Source organism: Canis lupus, chromosome 12 (assembly GCF_048164855.1).
Source record: "Canis lupus baileyi chromosome 12, mCanLup2.hap1, whole genome shotgun sequence".
NCBI lineage: Eukaryota > Metazoa > Chordata > Mammalia > Carnivora > Canidae > Canis > Canis lupus.
This window is the reverse complement of record NC_132849.1, coordinates 63,312,766-63,330,977: the sequence shown is the minus strand read 5'-3', so window position 1 is coordinate 63,330,977 and position 18,212 is coordinate 63,312,766. Positions and strand designations below refer to the sequence as shown.

Sequence of the window (18,212 nt, the reverse complement as noted above, 5' to 3'; positions counted from 1 at the left end):
GCCCTCCTGGCTGCGGTGTATGCCCTGCCAGCACCTGCCTCACGCTCCCTTTGAACTCAGCTTGAGCAGCACACACACTCACGACTAACAGGTTCAATAGTCAACAGCCCTGTGTGGATGCAGAAAGCACTCTCCTCTGAATAAAACACATGACGCCGTAGCCCCTGCCTTCCTGAACTCCTAATTTAAGCTGTACTATGTTATATTCTACTTTAAAGCCACAGATGCTCAAAAAAATTAATAAAGTCATAGACGCTCATTAAAAATGTTTAAGCTTTGCAGAAGTGAAAGTCTCTTTTACTGCCACCCAGTGAAAATAACTACGATCAATAACAGACGTGTCACATCCAGGTCTTTGCTGTGCACAGGCTGACGTGGATGATATGACCACCAGTGGCACTTACAGAAATGCAAACATGCAGATATTACTCTGTAATGTGCTGCCTTACTTACAACATGTGCTGGGTAACTTTCCACGTCAAATAAATGTAATTCTAGCCAAAGGTCATACAAAATTCTATCATAGGGATACCTGCAATTTTTAGCCTCTTTGCGCTCTGACTGCCTCATCTGTCCAGCGGAGGTAACAGTAGTGCGCCAGCGTGAGAGGTTAAGCGGAGACCAACAGGACAATATTTAGGGCAGCCCCCCCAAAGCAGGTGTTCACTGAGCCTCGATATGCAGTCAGATCTGCACTTCTTACAGTGGGCGTGGTGCTACCCTCCGGAGGCTTCTGGGGACGTGTGGGGAGCACTTTCGGTTTTCACAGAGACTGGGAGGGCAGTAGGCTGGTAGGCGAGAACCAAGGGTGCCAGGCATCCCATAACACGCAACAGCATTCCACGGCAAAGACCGTCCCACCCCCAATGCCAACAGCCTTGCTTTGAAAAACCATCAAACCCTACTTGGAAAGTTGGCTGGAATATTAAAATCACCACCTTTACAAGCACCAGAAGAAGTCCGTCAAGATTTACGTTAAGAAAAATCTTCAGGGGATTCCTGGGTGGCTCAGCAGTTTGGCGCCTGCCTTTGGCCCAGGGCGCGATCCTGGAGTCCCAGGATCGAGTCCCGCGTTGGGCTCCCTGCATGGAGCCTGCCTCTCCCTCTGCCTGTGTCTCTGCCTCTCTCTGTCCCTGTGTGTATCATAAATCAATCAATCAATCAATCAAGGGATCCCTGGGTGGCGCAGCGGTTTGGAGCCTGCCTTTGGCCCAGGGTGCGATCCGGGAGACCCGGGATCGAATCCCACATTGGGCTCCCGGTGCATGGAGCCTGCTTCTCCCTCTGCCTGTGTCTCTGCCTCTCTCTCTCTGTGACTATTATAAATAAATAAAAATTAAAAAAAAAAATCAGTCAATCAACCTTTAAGACAAATCTTCAGAAGACGTTAGAAACTCAAATCCGTACCTATCCTGCAGGGCCACGGAGCTCGATCGTGCTTCGCTGTCCCACCCACTTCATACCTGGTGGCTGGGGTCCTGAGTTACCAGTGTTGCCTTCTGTGGCACCTGGGTTTTCCTCTGATGATCGTCCACAAGTCAGCCAGGCATTATGCCGTTTCCCCTGGAGGTCTGAGAATATTCTGAAGCTCCCAGAATTACTGCCATGTGCACCATGATCAGGCTGCCACGGAGGAGGCCTCCCCACATTCTCGTTCCCTCGCTCTGCCTCTCTACATCCTGTCCGCACAGGCCCCCATGACACCCAGAAAAGGTCTGATGTGGGGCCTGGCTGCCTCGGCCTGCCCTCCAGCCCCAGGGAGCACACTGGGGGCAGTGGGACGCAGGGAGCACATCAAAGACCCAGGATGACCCAGGGGAGGGCAGGGAACCTAAAGTCAATAGGTCAGAAAAAGATGACAGTTAAGACAGATGCCAACCTGTTCCAAAGGTTGTTCCTCTAGTTCTAGATCTCTCTCACACACACATATATGTGCCCCACACGTGCACACCCCTACACAGCCCCCCCACGCACACTGCACACATGCACACGTGCATACCTCTACACATACACGTCCCCCATGTGCATACCCCTACGCAGCCCCCGTACACACACACCACATACATGCACATGTGCATAGCTGTGCATACACACATGCCCCACACATGCACATGTGAACGCCTGTGCATACACACACACCACACACATGCACATGTACACACCCCTACAGATGCCCAAGTGCACACATGCACACCCCTACACACACACATCCATGTGCACACTCCTACACAGCCCCCATACACACACACACCACATGCACATGTGCATACATACATGTCCCACACATGCACACGTACGCACCCCTACACTGATGCCACAGATGTGCACACCACACACATGCACACCCACATACACACCTCCCACATGTGAACATACGTCCTAACACACACAAACCACACACTCCCCCACACATTGCACATACACACACAGCCCCCCCCCCCACTGCATATGCACACACACACCCCCAGGTGAGCTGGAACTAAGGCCTTTACTTGGAGTGTAACACAAGACACACATGTGAGCAGAGCTCAGCAGCCTCAGTGGCGTGAGGAAGAAGTGCCCCACGTGGAGCGCTGACTCTGAATAACTACAGGACGTGCAATAAGCTATGCCTTTGACATTTGCCATTTACGTCTGAGAGGATTTGAATATGTAATCTCTGATTTACACGACATGAAAAAGAAAGGGAACAAATCTGCCTTCTCCATGCCGCAAGAGTTAATCTCGCCGCACTCCGCGCTCGTCTGGACGCCCCGGAGACTCCCGGAGCAAAGCGGGGAAGGAAGGAACAGGTACTTGAGGCGAGTGTGAGGAGCTCCGACGCTCCCACTTTCTTATCGCACCGGGGAAAGGCCGAGATGGAGGCGAGAAGGCCTGGGGACCGTGCCGCGGGGGTGGTGCCAGGACGTCAGGCCAGAGCGGCGCCAGGTCACCATGACGCTGGAGAAAAACGCCCCCCTCCCCCGCCACACACGGACAGAGGGCGGCAACAAGCTGCTGTCAGACAGGAAACAGGACAGGCGCGTCTACACGTAGAAACAAACCTAATTGACTTTCTTGGCCATGAGGCAGGTGACCAGACGCCCTGACTCGCCGCCGGCCACACGCGGTTCCTGCCGGTGTCCCCTGCCCTCCGAAGCTTCCTCTCCCCCCGCCCTCACGATCGCCTCTCAGCCGGTCCTGCACACCCCCGTCCCCGTGAGGGCACAGTCTCGGGCCCTTCCTGAGGAACAGGCCGTCCAAGGCATGTCGGCGAAACGGGGGCAAGCAGACCCCCCATCACACGTGGCCGAGGCGCTGTGAGGCCCCTGCTCCCGCTCCTCGTATTTCGTTATCTGTCCTGGGTAGTATCAGGAAGTACCTGTTGTGGGTTTATAGGGAGCAGTCCCCAAAATCATCAGTGTGTGCCTCTAAGAATACACACCCTGGGATAACCGGAGCACGCGCAGTGCAATAAAAAGAGAAATTCTATTTTATCATGGATCATCACCATGAAACTGGTGCCATAAATGAAAGAAAATAACCTAGAATTTCTGCTATACTTGCTATTCCAAACTAAGAAGTTTATTTCTCTGTTCATAAAATCATCCCTTTTCCTGCTTTATCACACCCTGCCAGTGAATTTGAGAGGACGTAAAATTACATTAACAAGTGGAGAACACAGTAGCATCTACCTAATGTAAGTGTGCAATATCCCTTCATAATCACGGGGAGGAAAACACAAGAAAAGGGCTGTTTCTGTAAATAAACCCAAATAAAAAATCTACACTTCTGGGAGGCAGTTAACAAGGACCATAATGGCAGGAATGATGGTTCTAATTTGGCAGGTTTCATGCTGATCAAACAAAATACATGCTTCTCTTCCTCAGATTAGTGATTCCAAATGAATGATTCACACTCTGCATTCTGGCACCTGGGGTGAGGACAGCTCGAAGGACACTAGGAATTCTTTTTTTTCTTTTTTTTTTTTTTTTAAATTTTTATTTATTTATGAGAGTCACACAGAGAGAGAGAGAGGCAGAGACACAGGCAGAGGGAGAAGCAGGCTCCATGCACCAGGAGCCCGACGTGGGATTCGATCCAGGGTCTCCCGGATCGCGCCCTGGGCCAAAGGCAGGCGCCAAACCACTGCGCCACCCAGGGATCCCGACACTAGGAATTCTTAAAACCACCTCACTATAAACTTAATAATTTAAACCCAGAGCGACTCCCTGCCCTATCTCTGCCGCTGCCAGGGCTGGGACACGGGGGTGCCGGCCCCCCAGGACGTGACGCCCGCAGCTGGAAGACACGCTTCCACGCACAATCACGGCCATGTGGAGACAGAGCTCCCACTGCATCCTGGAACGCGTCAGGTTTGTTACGTTAGTGGAAAAGGGAAACCCTCAAGAAGGAAGCTACCTAGTAAGTCGCTGGTCACAAGTGAAAATTGAAAATCCCATTAAAACAACACATGGTGCGCCAGGTTAGGCACCTCTTTTCCAACGGAGACTGGGCAACCTGGCTCACTTCTGCCTGCTGGCGAACCCACAGGACACCCCACGACAGCCCTTCCCGGTGCCGCAGAGATCGGGGGAAGGAGGCTTCAGGCCGCACTGCGATGTCAGGGAGGCCCACCCCGTGCACACGTGGGCTCTCGGGGCCCGGCGCCCTGGCACCCCGAGGGGTGTGCTCCCGCCTTGGCCCGGGGTGCTGCGGGGCTGCCGTGGTTATGAGAAGGCCGTGCTTACCCTGATGTCCCTCACCTGGACATACTCCTAGCGCCATCAGTAAACCCCACAGCTGCGGTCGCACACAGCAGAGCAGGCCAGGCCTCGGGGAGAGGCTGTTGGTCCCACACGTTCCTCGTGTGGAGCTGACATCAGCAGTTACAGCCTGAGCCGCTGCCCTGTGCCGTGTGGCCCAACAGAAGCACGCACCCTGACACGGGGGCCCCAGAATGGACCCAGAAATGGCCAGGGGCCCATTCACTGCGTGTGGGGACTAATAATCACCCAGAGCCGCGCTCCTGAGAAGCCTCCCCTGCGGGAGCTGGTCAAGGTCCGTGTGCTCCTCCCCGGGGTGGACGTTGGGTGGGACACACTGCCTGGCCCTCCCTGAGGGAGGCTCCGTGCCAGGTCAGCCTGGCCTGGCCTGCATCCCAGAGAGAGCTGTGGGGCCCAGCGGGGGCCTGACCATCCTGTGTGTGACGGGTTCTCGCCAGCCCCGAGGGCCCCGCTAACTGAGCCCCAGGTTCACGGGTCTGTCCCTCCAAGGCCACCCAACACTGGCCACAGGGGCCGGCACACCCACCACACATCTCCTCCCAGGACCTGGAGAGGAGTGCGAGCCGAACAGCGCGGGGACACGGCTCCCACCCGGGTGCTCAAGCAACGGCACATCCAAACCCATGCCCTGTCTTCCCAGGAAGTTCAAAGTTCACTTTAAAAAAAAAAAAAAAAAAGTACATTTAGAGGCTCCTGGGTGGCTCAGAGGGTTAAGATCTGCCTTGGGCTCAGGTCATGATCTTGGGGTCCTGGGATCAAGTCCCGGATCAGGCTCCCTGTTCAGCGGGGAGTCAGCTTCTCCCTCTGCCTCTGCCCCTGCCCATGTGCACGTGCGTGGTGCTCTCTCTCTGCCCCCCCCCCGACTATCTAACTTGAATAAATAAATAAAATCTTTAAAATAAATAAATAAAAAGAGACTTCGTAATAAAACTGTCTCCCCAAATTCCAAGAGTGGTTTGGGTGTTTCTTCTTCTTTTTGATCTACATTTCTTCCTTCCTCTCCAACCCCATTTTTCAAACAGTGGAAAATGTTTAAGATTTTCACACATGTAGTTAGTACTCCTTGATGTTTGAACTTTTTAAATCATTTAGACCTCTCGTTTAAATACAAACAGACCTCAATGCTCCCTTCTAACCTTGCCCCTTGGACACCCTGCTGCCCAGAGTCATCTCACGCGCTCTGGGAGGCAGCGGCTAGCTCACAAGAGGATCACAAGGAACACACTTGGAACCACGTCCTCACGGAGGCCTGGACTGAAATTGTAGAAAGGACACAAATGTCCCTTATACGTAACTATACTTGCTGCACTTCCGACTTCCGTCCTGTGAACCCCCCGTGAGAGCTGTAGCCGCACATTGTGCTTTGCTATTTTTTCACCACCCCCCTGACCCGGAATCTGAACAGCGTCAGAGGTGGTGAGAGAGTCCGTGACCCATGACGACCGTGCTCGGTGCACGGTGGGCACGTGAGCAAACCTGAAAGAGGGAGGCATCTTCACGGTGCCCTAGGCCACCGCACACAAGGAGGCTGCGCACCTCACTCTGGGCCTCCTTAGAAGCCAACAGAAGTTAGCAGTGAGCCAGTAACCAGGGAAGCAACTCGGACCTCGGTACACCTCGCTGCATAAACCCGACAAGCACGGACATAAATCTTATGATATCAGAAATCTGCAATCCTCAACTGTCACGGTCATGGAGAACTCTCCATCACGGCGGCCCGAAAAACCGTGTCCCAAGATCTCATGATCGTAAACAGGCCTTGGGACCTATCCTACAGGCCGCTTCTGGGAGGGCTCAAGGGTACCTGGCAGGTGTGTCACGCTGAACTAGAGAAAGAAACACAAAGGGAGAGATGAGGCCAAACCACCTCAGGAATTGGCAGCCTCACACTCTCCTGCCCCTACACCCCCGCCCCCCCCCCCCCCGCCCCGTCGTCTTCCTGCTAAGAGCGCGCCCGCCTCCCGGGGCTCGGCCGCCTGGCGTGTCCCCGTGACAGTGACCTCCACCTGCCTGCAGAGGCGTCCTTCCCCAGGGGGCAGCTCTGGACGCATAGGTCAGCCGGTCGCCGGTCGCTGGTGCCTCAGGACCCTGGGGGCTGCACTATCAGTCACTCCCTGGCCAACCCCAAACGCTTCTGGTGACTGAGTTTAGCGACTTCTCTTCCCAAGGACGCGTTTGTTGTCCGTGAAACCAGGTGGTGGTGTGACTCCTGCTGAGCACCCCTCGGGGGGCCGAGCGCGCCAGGAATTCACCAGAGCCCCTACCATCTGCCTGGGCCTCTGCCCGCCAGCAGGGAGCGTCCGTCTACAGCGACGGGCTTATTCGGGGTTCGGCAGCGGGGGCGGGCGGGGGCCCCTTCGGGGCAGGGTCAAGGGGAGCAGCAGAGTCGCCCATGTGGCTCAGCAGCCCTGAGCCAGCAGCGATGACGCTGCAGCCCCACACCCGGGAAATCTGCCCCCTGCCCCGCCTGGGCTCCCAGAGACGCCACGAGCAGGACCAGGGCGTGGGGGGCCCGGGCGCTGCCCTCCCTTCGCTGGAACTCTGCAAACGCTGACCCCAGCCCTGAGCTGCCGGTCTAGTCGCCGAGGCACGGAGACCCCTCACATCACGGAGGATGACCGCATACAGGCCAGGGGAGCCGTGAAGAGCCACCCTCCCCTACCCCGGACGTGAGAGAGGGCCAGCTCCGTGCGTGCTGTGGGGCTCCCGCCTTCACCTCATATCTGTAACACAGTGTGGTGGGCCTGCTCCGTGTGGTGGGCCTCCTCCTGCCCCAGACGAACCCACAGCAGCTGACACACACAGCCCGAGGGCTGATGGGGTGACACACGGTGACGACGGCGAAGGCAGCCCCGAGGGGCCTCTCCCTCCAAGTGCCACGCGGAGGGGAAGAGGGCCAAGATGTCACCCGACTCCCTGAGAATGAGGGGCGCACCACCCAGTGTGGGAGACACCTCAGCATCTCATGGTGAGGAGCGGGAAAGCCCACCAGGGGCCCCTCGTCACCACGAGGCACCGCGGACGGGAGGCTGGCTGTGTCACACCCACGGCACGCGGGCCGAAGTCTGCCAGAAGAGAAAGGGGCTTTATTATTTGCAAAATGAAGAACACCCCTGGAAAGCATAATTTCTTTATGTTTGTCATCCTCAAAGGACTAGCGGGGAGAGGTGTGAACGTTCTCAAAGCGTATTCTGATGGAGGTGTATCTGTACTCCCAGCCACAGACACAACGTGCAAACCGCAGTGCGACAACCACAAGGGGCTCCTTCTGCTCCTGCATTCAGCAGGGAGGCAGTTCTGGGCAATGGGCGGTGTTCTGGGCTCGGCTGCCCGGCTCTGAACCCCCACTACTCCGCTGGGAAGGAAAGGCTGGGTGCAGGCTCCCAGGCCCTCTCTGCGGTGGTCCCTACTTTATGGGGTGGTGCGGGGGGACACAGTGCCCGCCGAGCTCAGGAGGGCCCGCTCTTGGTCCAGGCTCCCTCACACGGCACCTGCCACCTGACCAGGCCCCCGCGCGGAGGAAGCTCCGTGACAGAAGCGAGATCGCACACGGCCAGAGCCAGGCGTGGTCAGGCCTCTACACAAGATGCAAGAGGGTGTGAGGGCAGTGAGTATTTTCGAATGGTTAAGGAGGCCCTCTCCAAAGACGTGGTCCCGAACCAAGAAGCTGACAGCTCCTTACTCGATGCCGAAGCTACGAGGAGGCCCCTCCAGGCTCCGCTTGGGACCTGCATCCCCACAGTGTGAATCTGAGAAAATCAGCAAGAACGGATTGTCGCCGTGCTCGTATTACGTACCCTAACAAGTACAGAAGGTGCCGCGTCTCCACAGAGATCCTGCCACAGAGCCATGGTAACAGCTGTGAAGCATTTCCTTCTTCTCAGGAATCTTCACTCACAGTTGAGAGAAATGAGTGACCTTCCAGCAGCAACCCTGTGCAGCCTCGGAGCAGGTGAGCACCAGAGCCGGGGCGAGGGGCCTCCCCAGCCCACACGCCGTCCCCCTCCAGGGCTGGGAGCTCAAAGCAAACACACTGGGCCACAGGGCCTCCCAGGCCCTTCAGGGGAAGGCCGGCCTCCCGGGCCCTGCCCACCCCTGCGTGCCAGAGGGCTGAGACAGGGGCGTGGGGCCACATACGCTGGGGCCCAGATGCTCCAGGGCCCAGGAAGCCAGGTGGCCCCGAGGACAGGAGCCCCCAGGGTGTCATGCAGGACGCAGCCATAGCCCCACACACTGAATTGTGTAGTGTTCCAGAACCCTCCCTCAGCCAGCAGCGGAGCCGATGCCCAGCACGGGTCTGGGAGCCCCTCTCCTGCAACTGCTCTCAGCCCCAACCACAAAGGAAAGCAGGCAAACTAAAGTACCAGTTGCCTCACGTTGACCTCAAACAGCACCCTTCACCTTCATGTATTCACCACACTTAAATTTCCAAAAGTCAAATTCCCCGATAAGAAGACATCACTAAAGACGTAAAAAAAAAAAAAAACACACAAAAACAAACAAACCCCATGCATGATAACCCCAAAGGCCAACAAGGATGCAGAGAGGGATCCTCACACATCGCTGGCGGGAGCGTCAAATGCACAGCTACTCTGGACAAGGCTCAGGCGGTTTGTAAAAACAAGGTGCCCCAAGAACGGCCCTCGGGGGCATCCTGCCGAGAGGTAGAAACCCACGTTCATGCGGACACATGTACATTCCTGCTCAGAGCAGCATTATTCATAACATCCAAACTCGGGGGAACCCAGCTGCCCTTCAACAGGCAAGCGGCCACACAAACTGTAGTCTGTCTTCTTGGGCTACCACACAGAAGAAAGAAGCCACTGATGGACACATGTGACAACCAGGATGGACCTCCGGGGAATCACACTGCGTGCACAAAGCCACTATCAAAGCTTCCGGAGTGGACGGTTGCTTTCATGAACGTTCTTAAAATGACAAGTCTACCGGAAGGAGCACAGACGGACGCTTGCCGGGGATTAAGGGAGGGGCGTGGGGAGGAGTGGACGATGGTCATGAACAGGTGGCAGGAGAGATCCCGGTTCTGCACGTTGACCACACCACTGGCTGCACAGACACACGTGATGACACAGCAGAGAACTCGATGTACATACGCCATGGGTCATATCAACACCCCATCCCCAGGGGTGACCCTGCAAGGAGCTATGCAGTGTCACCACTGGGGGAGATGGGTGATGGGCACACGGGATCTGTGTGCAATGTTCCTACAGCTGCGTGTGGATCACAGCCACCTCACAGGGAAAAGGTCGACAAACACGTACAGTGATATAATGGATAACAAAAGAAATTCAAGAGATGCTTTGAACAATGGCAGCAAATTTAGAAGAGGGCAGCCTCCCAATGTGAATTGAAGGAAGACTGTTTCTCTGGACGTGTTTAAAGATCAACAATTACTTCCTAACAATTTCCCCTTTCACAAGGGTACAATTCCAAGGATGGTACTCGTGGGGTAAGATCATCGGAGTGTGTAACAGGGGTGCCATCACGAGGATGTGGTCATGGGGGTGTGATCATACGGGGTCACAGGGATGCAATTATGGGGATGTGATCACAGGGGTGTGATCATGATCACAGTGGGCCAAAAGGGTGTGGGATCAAGGGGATGTGGTCACAGGGGTCAAGGGGATGTGGTCACAGGGGTCAAGGGGATGTGGTCACAGGGGTGCAATCACAAGGGTGCAGTTATGGGGCCATGATCATGGGGGGGGATCATAGGGGTGTGGATCATGATCAAAGGAGGTCAAACAGGTATGGTCACAAGGAGTCAAGGGGATGCGGTCAAGGGGGTGCAATCACAAGGGTGTAATCATAGGGGTGCAGTTATAGGGGTGTGATCATAGGGGGTCAGAGGGATGCAGTTATGGGGGTATGATCACAGGGGTGTGATCATGATCGCAGAGGGCCAAAGGGGTGTGGTCACAGGGGTCAAGGGGATGCGGTCACAGGGTTGCAATCAAAAGGGTGCAGTTATGGGGCTGTGATCAGGGGTGTGGTCAGGGGGTGCAATCATGATCATGGGGTCAAGGGGGTGTGGTCATGGGGGTCAAGAGGATGGGATCAAGGGGTGCAATCACAAGGGTGTCATCACAGGGGTGCAGTTACAGGGTTGTGATCATGGGCGTGTGTTCACAGATGTGCAATCACAGGGGTGTGAATACCAGGGGTCATAGGGTGTGATCAGAGGGGTGTGGTCACAAGGGTGTGATCATGGGGCTCCGGTTATAGGGGTGCGGTCACAGGGGGTCACAGCATTGAGGTCATGGGGGTGTGGTGATAGCAGTGTGACCCAGACTTAACATCTCACTGACATCCATCTCCCGAAATCACACACAGACAGGTGTGACCTCTCCTCTACGGAAGAATTGATGGGAGTATCTGAACCGAGGTGGGAGCTGGGCAAGCAGACCAACAGCCGCTCTCCTAGCTCCTCTGAGCTCAGCCCATCTGTGCACTCGCCAAAGGCACTGATGCCATCTGCATATATCAACCTCCCCAAAGTCACTGCTGGCCTGCACTGTGTCTTCCCTGCCCGCCCTGTGCCAGTGTATCTGTGGCACTCACGCACACGCCTGTGTGCACAGTCATGCACACATGTGCATGTGTCTGCCAAAACTGAAGCACGAGCTCTAGTTGTGCTGCCACGTCCAGACTCACTGTGCACTCTTGCAAGCTCTCGTGAGAGCCGCAGGGCTCCTCTGTGCAGCTCCTTTCTCGGCAGATGGGGTCTGACACTGCTGTCAGAAGAACCAAGCATGATCCGGCAGGAGCCTGGCACCCATGAAGACACACCGCCTGCATACGAGCACACAAGGCCTTCCAAAGCCACAAATGGCACCAACCTAGAGCTCTGCTCCCTTGGCCGCTCCGAGATCTGCCACTGACAATGGCAGCCGGCATCAGCCCCAGCTGCACGTCTCAGCTCCTGGGCAAATCCCTCTTCAATTCATTACCCTTTCCTCGAGGGGCCCACGGCACACAGTTCATAATGATCTCAGTGCATGCCACAGCCTGCCCTGTGTCGCTCAGGTGTGTACAGTGTGAGTCTCCCCAGAGATCACGCAGGGCTCCTTGAGGCCGGGTCCCAACCCATCACCTTGGCATCCCTAGAGCCTGGCAGGTGTGTGCAGCAGGTGCTTAATAAATACGTGTTGGATTAAACTTCTTTAATTGGTAGGTCTGGCCAAAACAGAACAGGGTACACAGAGGATACAGCTTTCTCACATGTGAGCGAGCACACACACGGAGGTGTTACTGCATTAAGTAAATAATAATGCCCACTATAAACACCCATACCAAAGTTATGCTCCCACGGTCCCTTCTAGAAAGCATGGCCTTTTGAATTCGCCAAGGCTCCAGGGCTCTGGGGAGGCTCCCCTGGGGTTTGGAGGCGAGGACCACTAGGCCTCCGCCATAACACGGGGGTGGCAACAGGCTGGGCAGCCCTGATGAGCGATGGTGGCACGTCCATCCCCCTGTGCTGCACGTGACCCGTGGAGGAAACAGACACAAGAATAAAGGTGTGGAGGGCTGGGGGGTACAGCACATCGTCACCCAGTCTACAAGGGAAGAAATCATACGCCTTCAGCCTAAAGTAACAAATCAATGTACACTCAGGATAGCTGGATGAAAGTGTATTTACGAAGCTAAAAAGCAAGAAAACACTTAAGTGCTCTGCAGCGCCCGAGCTCGCCATCACTCTGGCAGGTACCTGGCAGCAACAGTGTAGATGAAGAGGACACCTGCACACAGGCTCCTTCACAACGCATGCAATCGGGTTTCTGGAATGTGTCTAGTAAGGAGAACAACTGGGACAGTGAAGCCAGAAGGAAAGAAAGCCATTTGTACCATCCTTTCACAAGCAAGCAAGGTTCCGAGCGTGTGCCATGGCCCCTGCACGACTCCCACGGTCAAACCTGCAGGCTTGTTCTGGGCGTATGAAATATGCAGAGCCCTACCAGGCCATGCTGCCGTGGGCCGTGTTGTCAAGGTGACAGAGCAGCTCCAGGGTGTGCGCGGTGCTTGATGAATCGTCAGGGGACTCGTGGCTGCCCGGCTCCAGCTCCTTTGGCATCCTCCACACGGCCGCACACGTCAGGACTTTGCTGTCTGAAGCTAAGCAACAGAGGGTAATGTCAACAGAGCGTGGTATATGGCCACATCCCAGACAGCACACCACACCCACACAAGCGCAGGGGCAGGACACACCCGCTCTTCAAGTATTTAGAACCGCAGGCAGCACAGAGCAAGCGGAGCGAGGGGCATGGACGCGTGCACGGTCCGCCGCAGAAAGGCACAGCTCCCCGGGAACACCCGCCTAACCCCTGCACCTCCTTGTTTTAAAACATCATTCTGCTTCAAGAGGAAGTTTAATTTTTCTCAAAATCAATTTCCTTCCATTCCTCCCCAACGGTGTTCCCAAACAGGGAGCACAGGGAGGGGTGCGAGTGCTAAAGTCCCAAACAGTGGGAGTGTGGCTTGGGTCTGCAGTGGGCATCGAACGATCTTCCCCTCTCCCCTCAGACATAGGAGAGCACCTCACCCAGGTACTCAGCCCCCGGAGGGGGTGCCCCTGGACCCCAGGGCGCTACGGTGATGGGCGTGTGGGACCCCCACCCTGGAGCACACATGGCATTGCTCCTGCTGGGCCCTGGCTCTCCAGGCAGAGAGCAGCCCAGAGCCCGAGGGCACCGTGAGGACACGGCACCTCCTACGGACAACGGTGGTGCTCACTGCCCGCCCCTCCGAGTCCTGACACTTGATTTCCAAGATGCTCCAGGAAGCTGTGTCTTCGCAGAGCACTGTGAAATGCCACTTCGTGGATAAGGAAACCAAGCTTGGGTAAGACCAGGGACACCTGCTTTCGGGGAACATGCCAGGCACCTGGTCTCTGCCCCTCTACGCTATTTTTCAATAAGATAAAAACACAAATAAGACACCCCCAAAATCAAATTTAACATTATGTGATAAAAACTTAATCATAAATTCCTAAATAGGGATCCCTGGGTGGCGCAGTGGTTTGGCGCCTGCCTTTGGCCCAGGGCGCGATCCTGGAGACCTGGGATCGAATCCCACGTCGGGCTCCCTGCATGGAGCCTGCTTCTCCCTCTGCCTGTGTCTCTGCCTATCTGTCTCTCTCTGTGTAACTATCATGAATAAATAAATAAAATCTTTAAAAATAAATAAATTAATTAATTAAATAAATAAATAAATTCCTAAATATAAATCCTTTCAAATGTGTTTTCCATTTAGTTCCAAACTGCATACGTGCGAAACACCTTCCCTTTTAAAGGACTATAATGCACGATGCTAAAACAAGGAACGGGTTTCAACACTAAAGCACGGCTGACATCCAGTGAGGACCATAAAGGAAATGCAGAACGAGGAGAACCCCGCACGCACAGTGCTTCCCAAGTGAAATAAGAACACGAGGGGGCCGCACCCACACTGGGGAGTGTCCCACTTATCAGTTCTGTCTTCCTTCAATCCCAACACCAGCTGTCAGCCAGGCAGCGCGTCAGTGGACTCGACGGGCGATGCCTGACTCCACGGGCAGTCTGGTTACCATCGTCGCCCATGCTTGGAGCACCGGGGGGCGGCTCGGGGGGACGGCTGGGGTTCCCACCAGGGCTCTCCAACCCCAGTCTCGGTGCTCATTTCACATACTGCTGCTGAGCCATATATATATACATTTCACGTCAACCTTCCTGTTTCACCGAGGAAAACGCAGTGCACCCTGGCTTTTCTACATGAGAAACTAATTTTCTTGTGGAACCCACCTCCCAGGCACATGGCCTTTCTGCAGAGCTGCGAGGCTGCAGTGGCTCTCCTAAAACACAAGGATACCTGACTGATGAGAGAGCTGGCAACTCTTGAGGCAGAAGGAGGAAATGAAGGCTGAAACAGGCACAGAGGACGGGAGTCTCCCTAAATGAGAGAAAGACGACCTACCTCACCTGCAAAGGTGATGGAGCTACCAGTGTGAGAAGCCAGTGTGGCGTCTCTGCGGGAGGGCGGAAGGGCCCCAGCCTGCCTAGGGGAGATGCGCTGGTGGCAGAGACCCACAGAACAAATCCTTCTCCGGTGTCAGGAAGGTCAGTCTTTCCCTCAACTCCCTGCTCACCCAGCAAACACAGCAGGCAGTGGGGAGACAGTAAATGCTTTCCCCCTGAGAAGACTAATCAGACAAGAATGCTCTGTAGGGCTGCTTAGTTAGCGACATACTGAGGTCCTGACTACTTCGTACAGCAACGAAAAAATAAAGCCATAAGAACAGGAGAAGAAATGAAAACACCACTACTTGTTCATGATGTGTCTAGAACACAAGACAATGCACACCCTACTGTTAGAAACAAAACAGGGAATTTAGCAAAACTGCTGAACACCAAGGTGATATATAAAATTAACTGGACATCCATAGATTAGCAATAAAAACTTAGAAAAATTCTAAAAGCATTTACAATCACATTAAAAAAAAATCAAGTACTCGATAACATCTCAAACTAAAGAGGTACAAGACCTACACGTGGCAAAATGGAAACCACCACTGAAAGAAGGTAAAGGCTAACACGCAGAGGGCTATCCCATGTTCACAGCCTGGAAGCTTCACTGCTGTAAAGGGTCCATGAACCTTAATTCAAGCTCCAAAAGGTTTTTTTGTTTTTTTTGTTTTTTTGTTTTTTTTTGGTAGAAGCCAACAACCTGCTTTTGAAGTTCTAAAGTTTACATGGAAACAAGAACTGCCCACACGGAGAAGAACAAAATGTGCAGATTTACTAATCTGGGACGAATTTGGTGTTCGTACACAGATAAATAGAGTCCAGAGAAAGAAAATGCAACCTAGAAGGAGACCTTACGAGGATGGTCAGCTGACTTACAACAAAAATGCCACTGCACTGGAGTAGACACAAGATGCTCTTTGTAGTAAAAGATGCCACATCGATTGTATATTCGTGTGAAAAATGAACTTGCAGCCTACCTCATAACATACACAGAAACCAACTCTAGACAGACTTAAGATCAAAACGTGAAAGATGAAAGAAGACCAACTTTTCCTACATTACATAGTGGAATATCCTCACAACTTTGGGATAAGCAATATTTCCTAAACAGGACAGAATAAAACACTAACCATAACAGAAAAGACTGATAACATAGATCACATTAAAATTAAGAACTTCCATCCACCAAAACACACTGAACTTCACAAAATAAAAAACTTTTGATCTTGGGCAGCCCGGGCGGCTCAGCGGTTCAGCAACGCCTTCAGCCCAGGGTGTGATCCTGGGGACCCAGGATCGGGTCCCACATCGGGCTCCCTGCATGGAGCCTGCTTCTCACTCTGCCTGTGTCTCTGCCTCTCTCTCTCTGTGTCTCTCATGAATAAATAAATAAAATCTTGAAAAAAAAATAAATAAAACTTCTGGTCTTAAAAAGATACCATGGAAAAATAAAGCAAGGGGCGCCTGGGTGGCTCAGTCAGTTAAGTGTCTGCCTTTGGCTCAGGTCCTGATCTCCGGATCCTGGGATGGAACACCCCCCAGTTGGTCTCCCTGCCCACTGAGGGGCCTGCTTCTCCCTCTCCCTTTGTCCCTCCCCTCTTACCTGTGTGCATTCTCTCCCTCTCTCAATTAAATAAAATCTTTTAAAAAAAGAAAAAAATGAAGCAAAACTGGAAGAAAGTATTCATAATACATATATCTGACAAAGGGCTTGTATCGAGAATAAAGAGCTCTTAGAATTTAATAAGACAAATAACCCAATTTTTAAAAATGGCAGAAGATGGAATCAGACACTTCACAAAGAAAACACGAACCAAAAAAAAAAAAAAAAAGAAAAAGAAAACACGAACCGTCAGCAATCACCAGAAAGGACGCTCAACATCAACAGTAACTGGGGAAATGCAAAATAAAACCCAAACGAGCAGCACCACACACCTACTAGAATGACTAAACTTTAAAAAGATCAACAATACCAAGTATTGGCAAAGATGTAGAACTGGATCTCTTGCAGATTGCTGGAAATAGCGTAACATAGTACAGCATTTTGGAAAACGCTTTGGCAGCTGAGCATTCACTTACCAGACAACCCAATAATTCTACTCTCAGGACGGGCCGTCACAGAGTGTGACTTGTTGATAACGGGCTTTGTGGCCACTCCTGATTTCGGCAGCTACGCCTGGCCCCACAGCAATAGCGGCCTGGAGATGGTATGTGACGGCCAGAAGTCAGGGGTAGCAATTATCATAATGACCAACAAGGCAGCGTGCCAGCCAAGGGAAGGCCAACTGGCCGAGCTGTGGCGACAGATAACAAGAGACAGCATTCCTAGGAGCAAAACAGATGGTCCCTCAACAGAGCACTGCCGCCTGATACAGGCATGCATACATACATACAAATTCCAAAGAAAGCAAGAATGGATGAGTAGGAGGCTGAGGCGAGTCACCCCATTACAAGTCGTTATCCCCTACCTAGCTCTGGTCTGAGGTTTCAGACCTAAATCCACTTACAGAAAATATGGCCAGATCCCCAGAAATCAGGAACCCATAACATCAGGGCAAGCAAGCACCCACGGGGATGATGACCCCAGTGTGCCCTCAAAAGGACTTACTGCCACTTACATGGTGGTCATAGACTGGGCAACAGGTGCGACCCAACAGTTGGGAGGTCTACTGAACGCAAGGTCTGAGACCCAAAATGTCACATCTCCAATGAGGGTGGGGACGTTAAGGGGCCAGGTAAATGAAGTCCTAGACAAGGCCCGGTCTCAACAGACCTCCTGGGCAGACCCAGCCAGTGCACATTTCCATGGTCCATGAGTGTAAAATGGAACGTACACCGATGCCCTGCCCCATCACAAATGGTGGAGATGTGTGCCTATGTTAAGGATCAAGGGTATGGAAGTGCCATCTGGCCTCTGCACAAAGTCAGTGGGTCCTGGGGAGGACTGGGGCTCCTCTAAGCTCAACAGAGCGGGCTCCCTGCTCACAGCTGCAGTGTCAGACGTGAGTCTCTATTAGAGGAGCTCCACCAGCCTCAGGTATGTGAGGGAGACACTGCTCTCCAAGCGCCTTTCTTCCTATGCCAATGAAGACAGAGGACTGGAAACCATCCACGTTTCTATGAAGAGAAAAACTGCACATGGTTTTGCGGCAGAGCTGTTAGTGCTCCTACTTGCTATCCTAACACACTCCAAAGGCATCCGGACACCTCACAGAACCTTGCACGAAGCCATGACAGTGATGGCATCGCACCACGTGCAGCTGACCCAGCAAGCAAGTGCGAGATACCCCACGGAGACTCAGGACCTGGCAACCTGGTGAGGTCTGAAGTCCAGTATTCTGGAGAAGTGGCATCCTACATCCACAAAGGAGGAGGCTCAATGGCCGAGGGCCTCTATCCCAGAGGCTGCATGCTCTGCATCTAGGAA

At 53.5% G+C, this 18,212-nt stretch overlaps 1 protein-coding gene across 9 annotated transcripts in view; it reads right to left on the bottom strand.

The window, feature by feature from the left end:
• Nucleotides 1–18,212, bottom strand: part of EIPR1 (EARP complex and GARP complex interacting protein 1) — a 120,282-nt gene that overhangs the window by 24,039 nt on the left and 78,031 nt on the right. For 6 of the 9 annotated variants that reach the window (XM_072771244.1, XM_072771246.1, XM_072771251.1 and 3 more), the window contains one exon: nucleotides 12,743–12,899. The exons of 2 other annotated variants lie outside the window; for them this stretch is intronic. In XM_072771244.1, coding sequence (XP_072627345.1) covers nucleotides 12,743–12,899 — 157 coding nt within the window. Of the gene's footprint in view, nucleotides 1–4,745; nucleotides 4,769–12,742; nucleotides 12,900–18,212 lie in introns of those variants that run through there. One more of the 9 variants, XM_072771252.1, reaches the window with a different exon arrangement.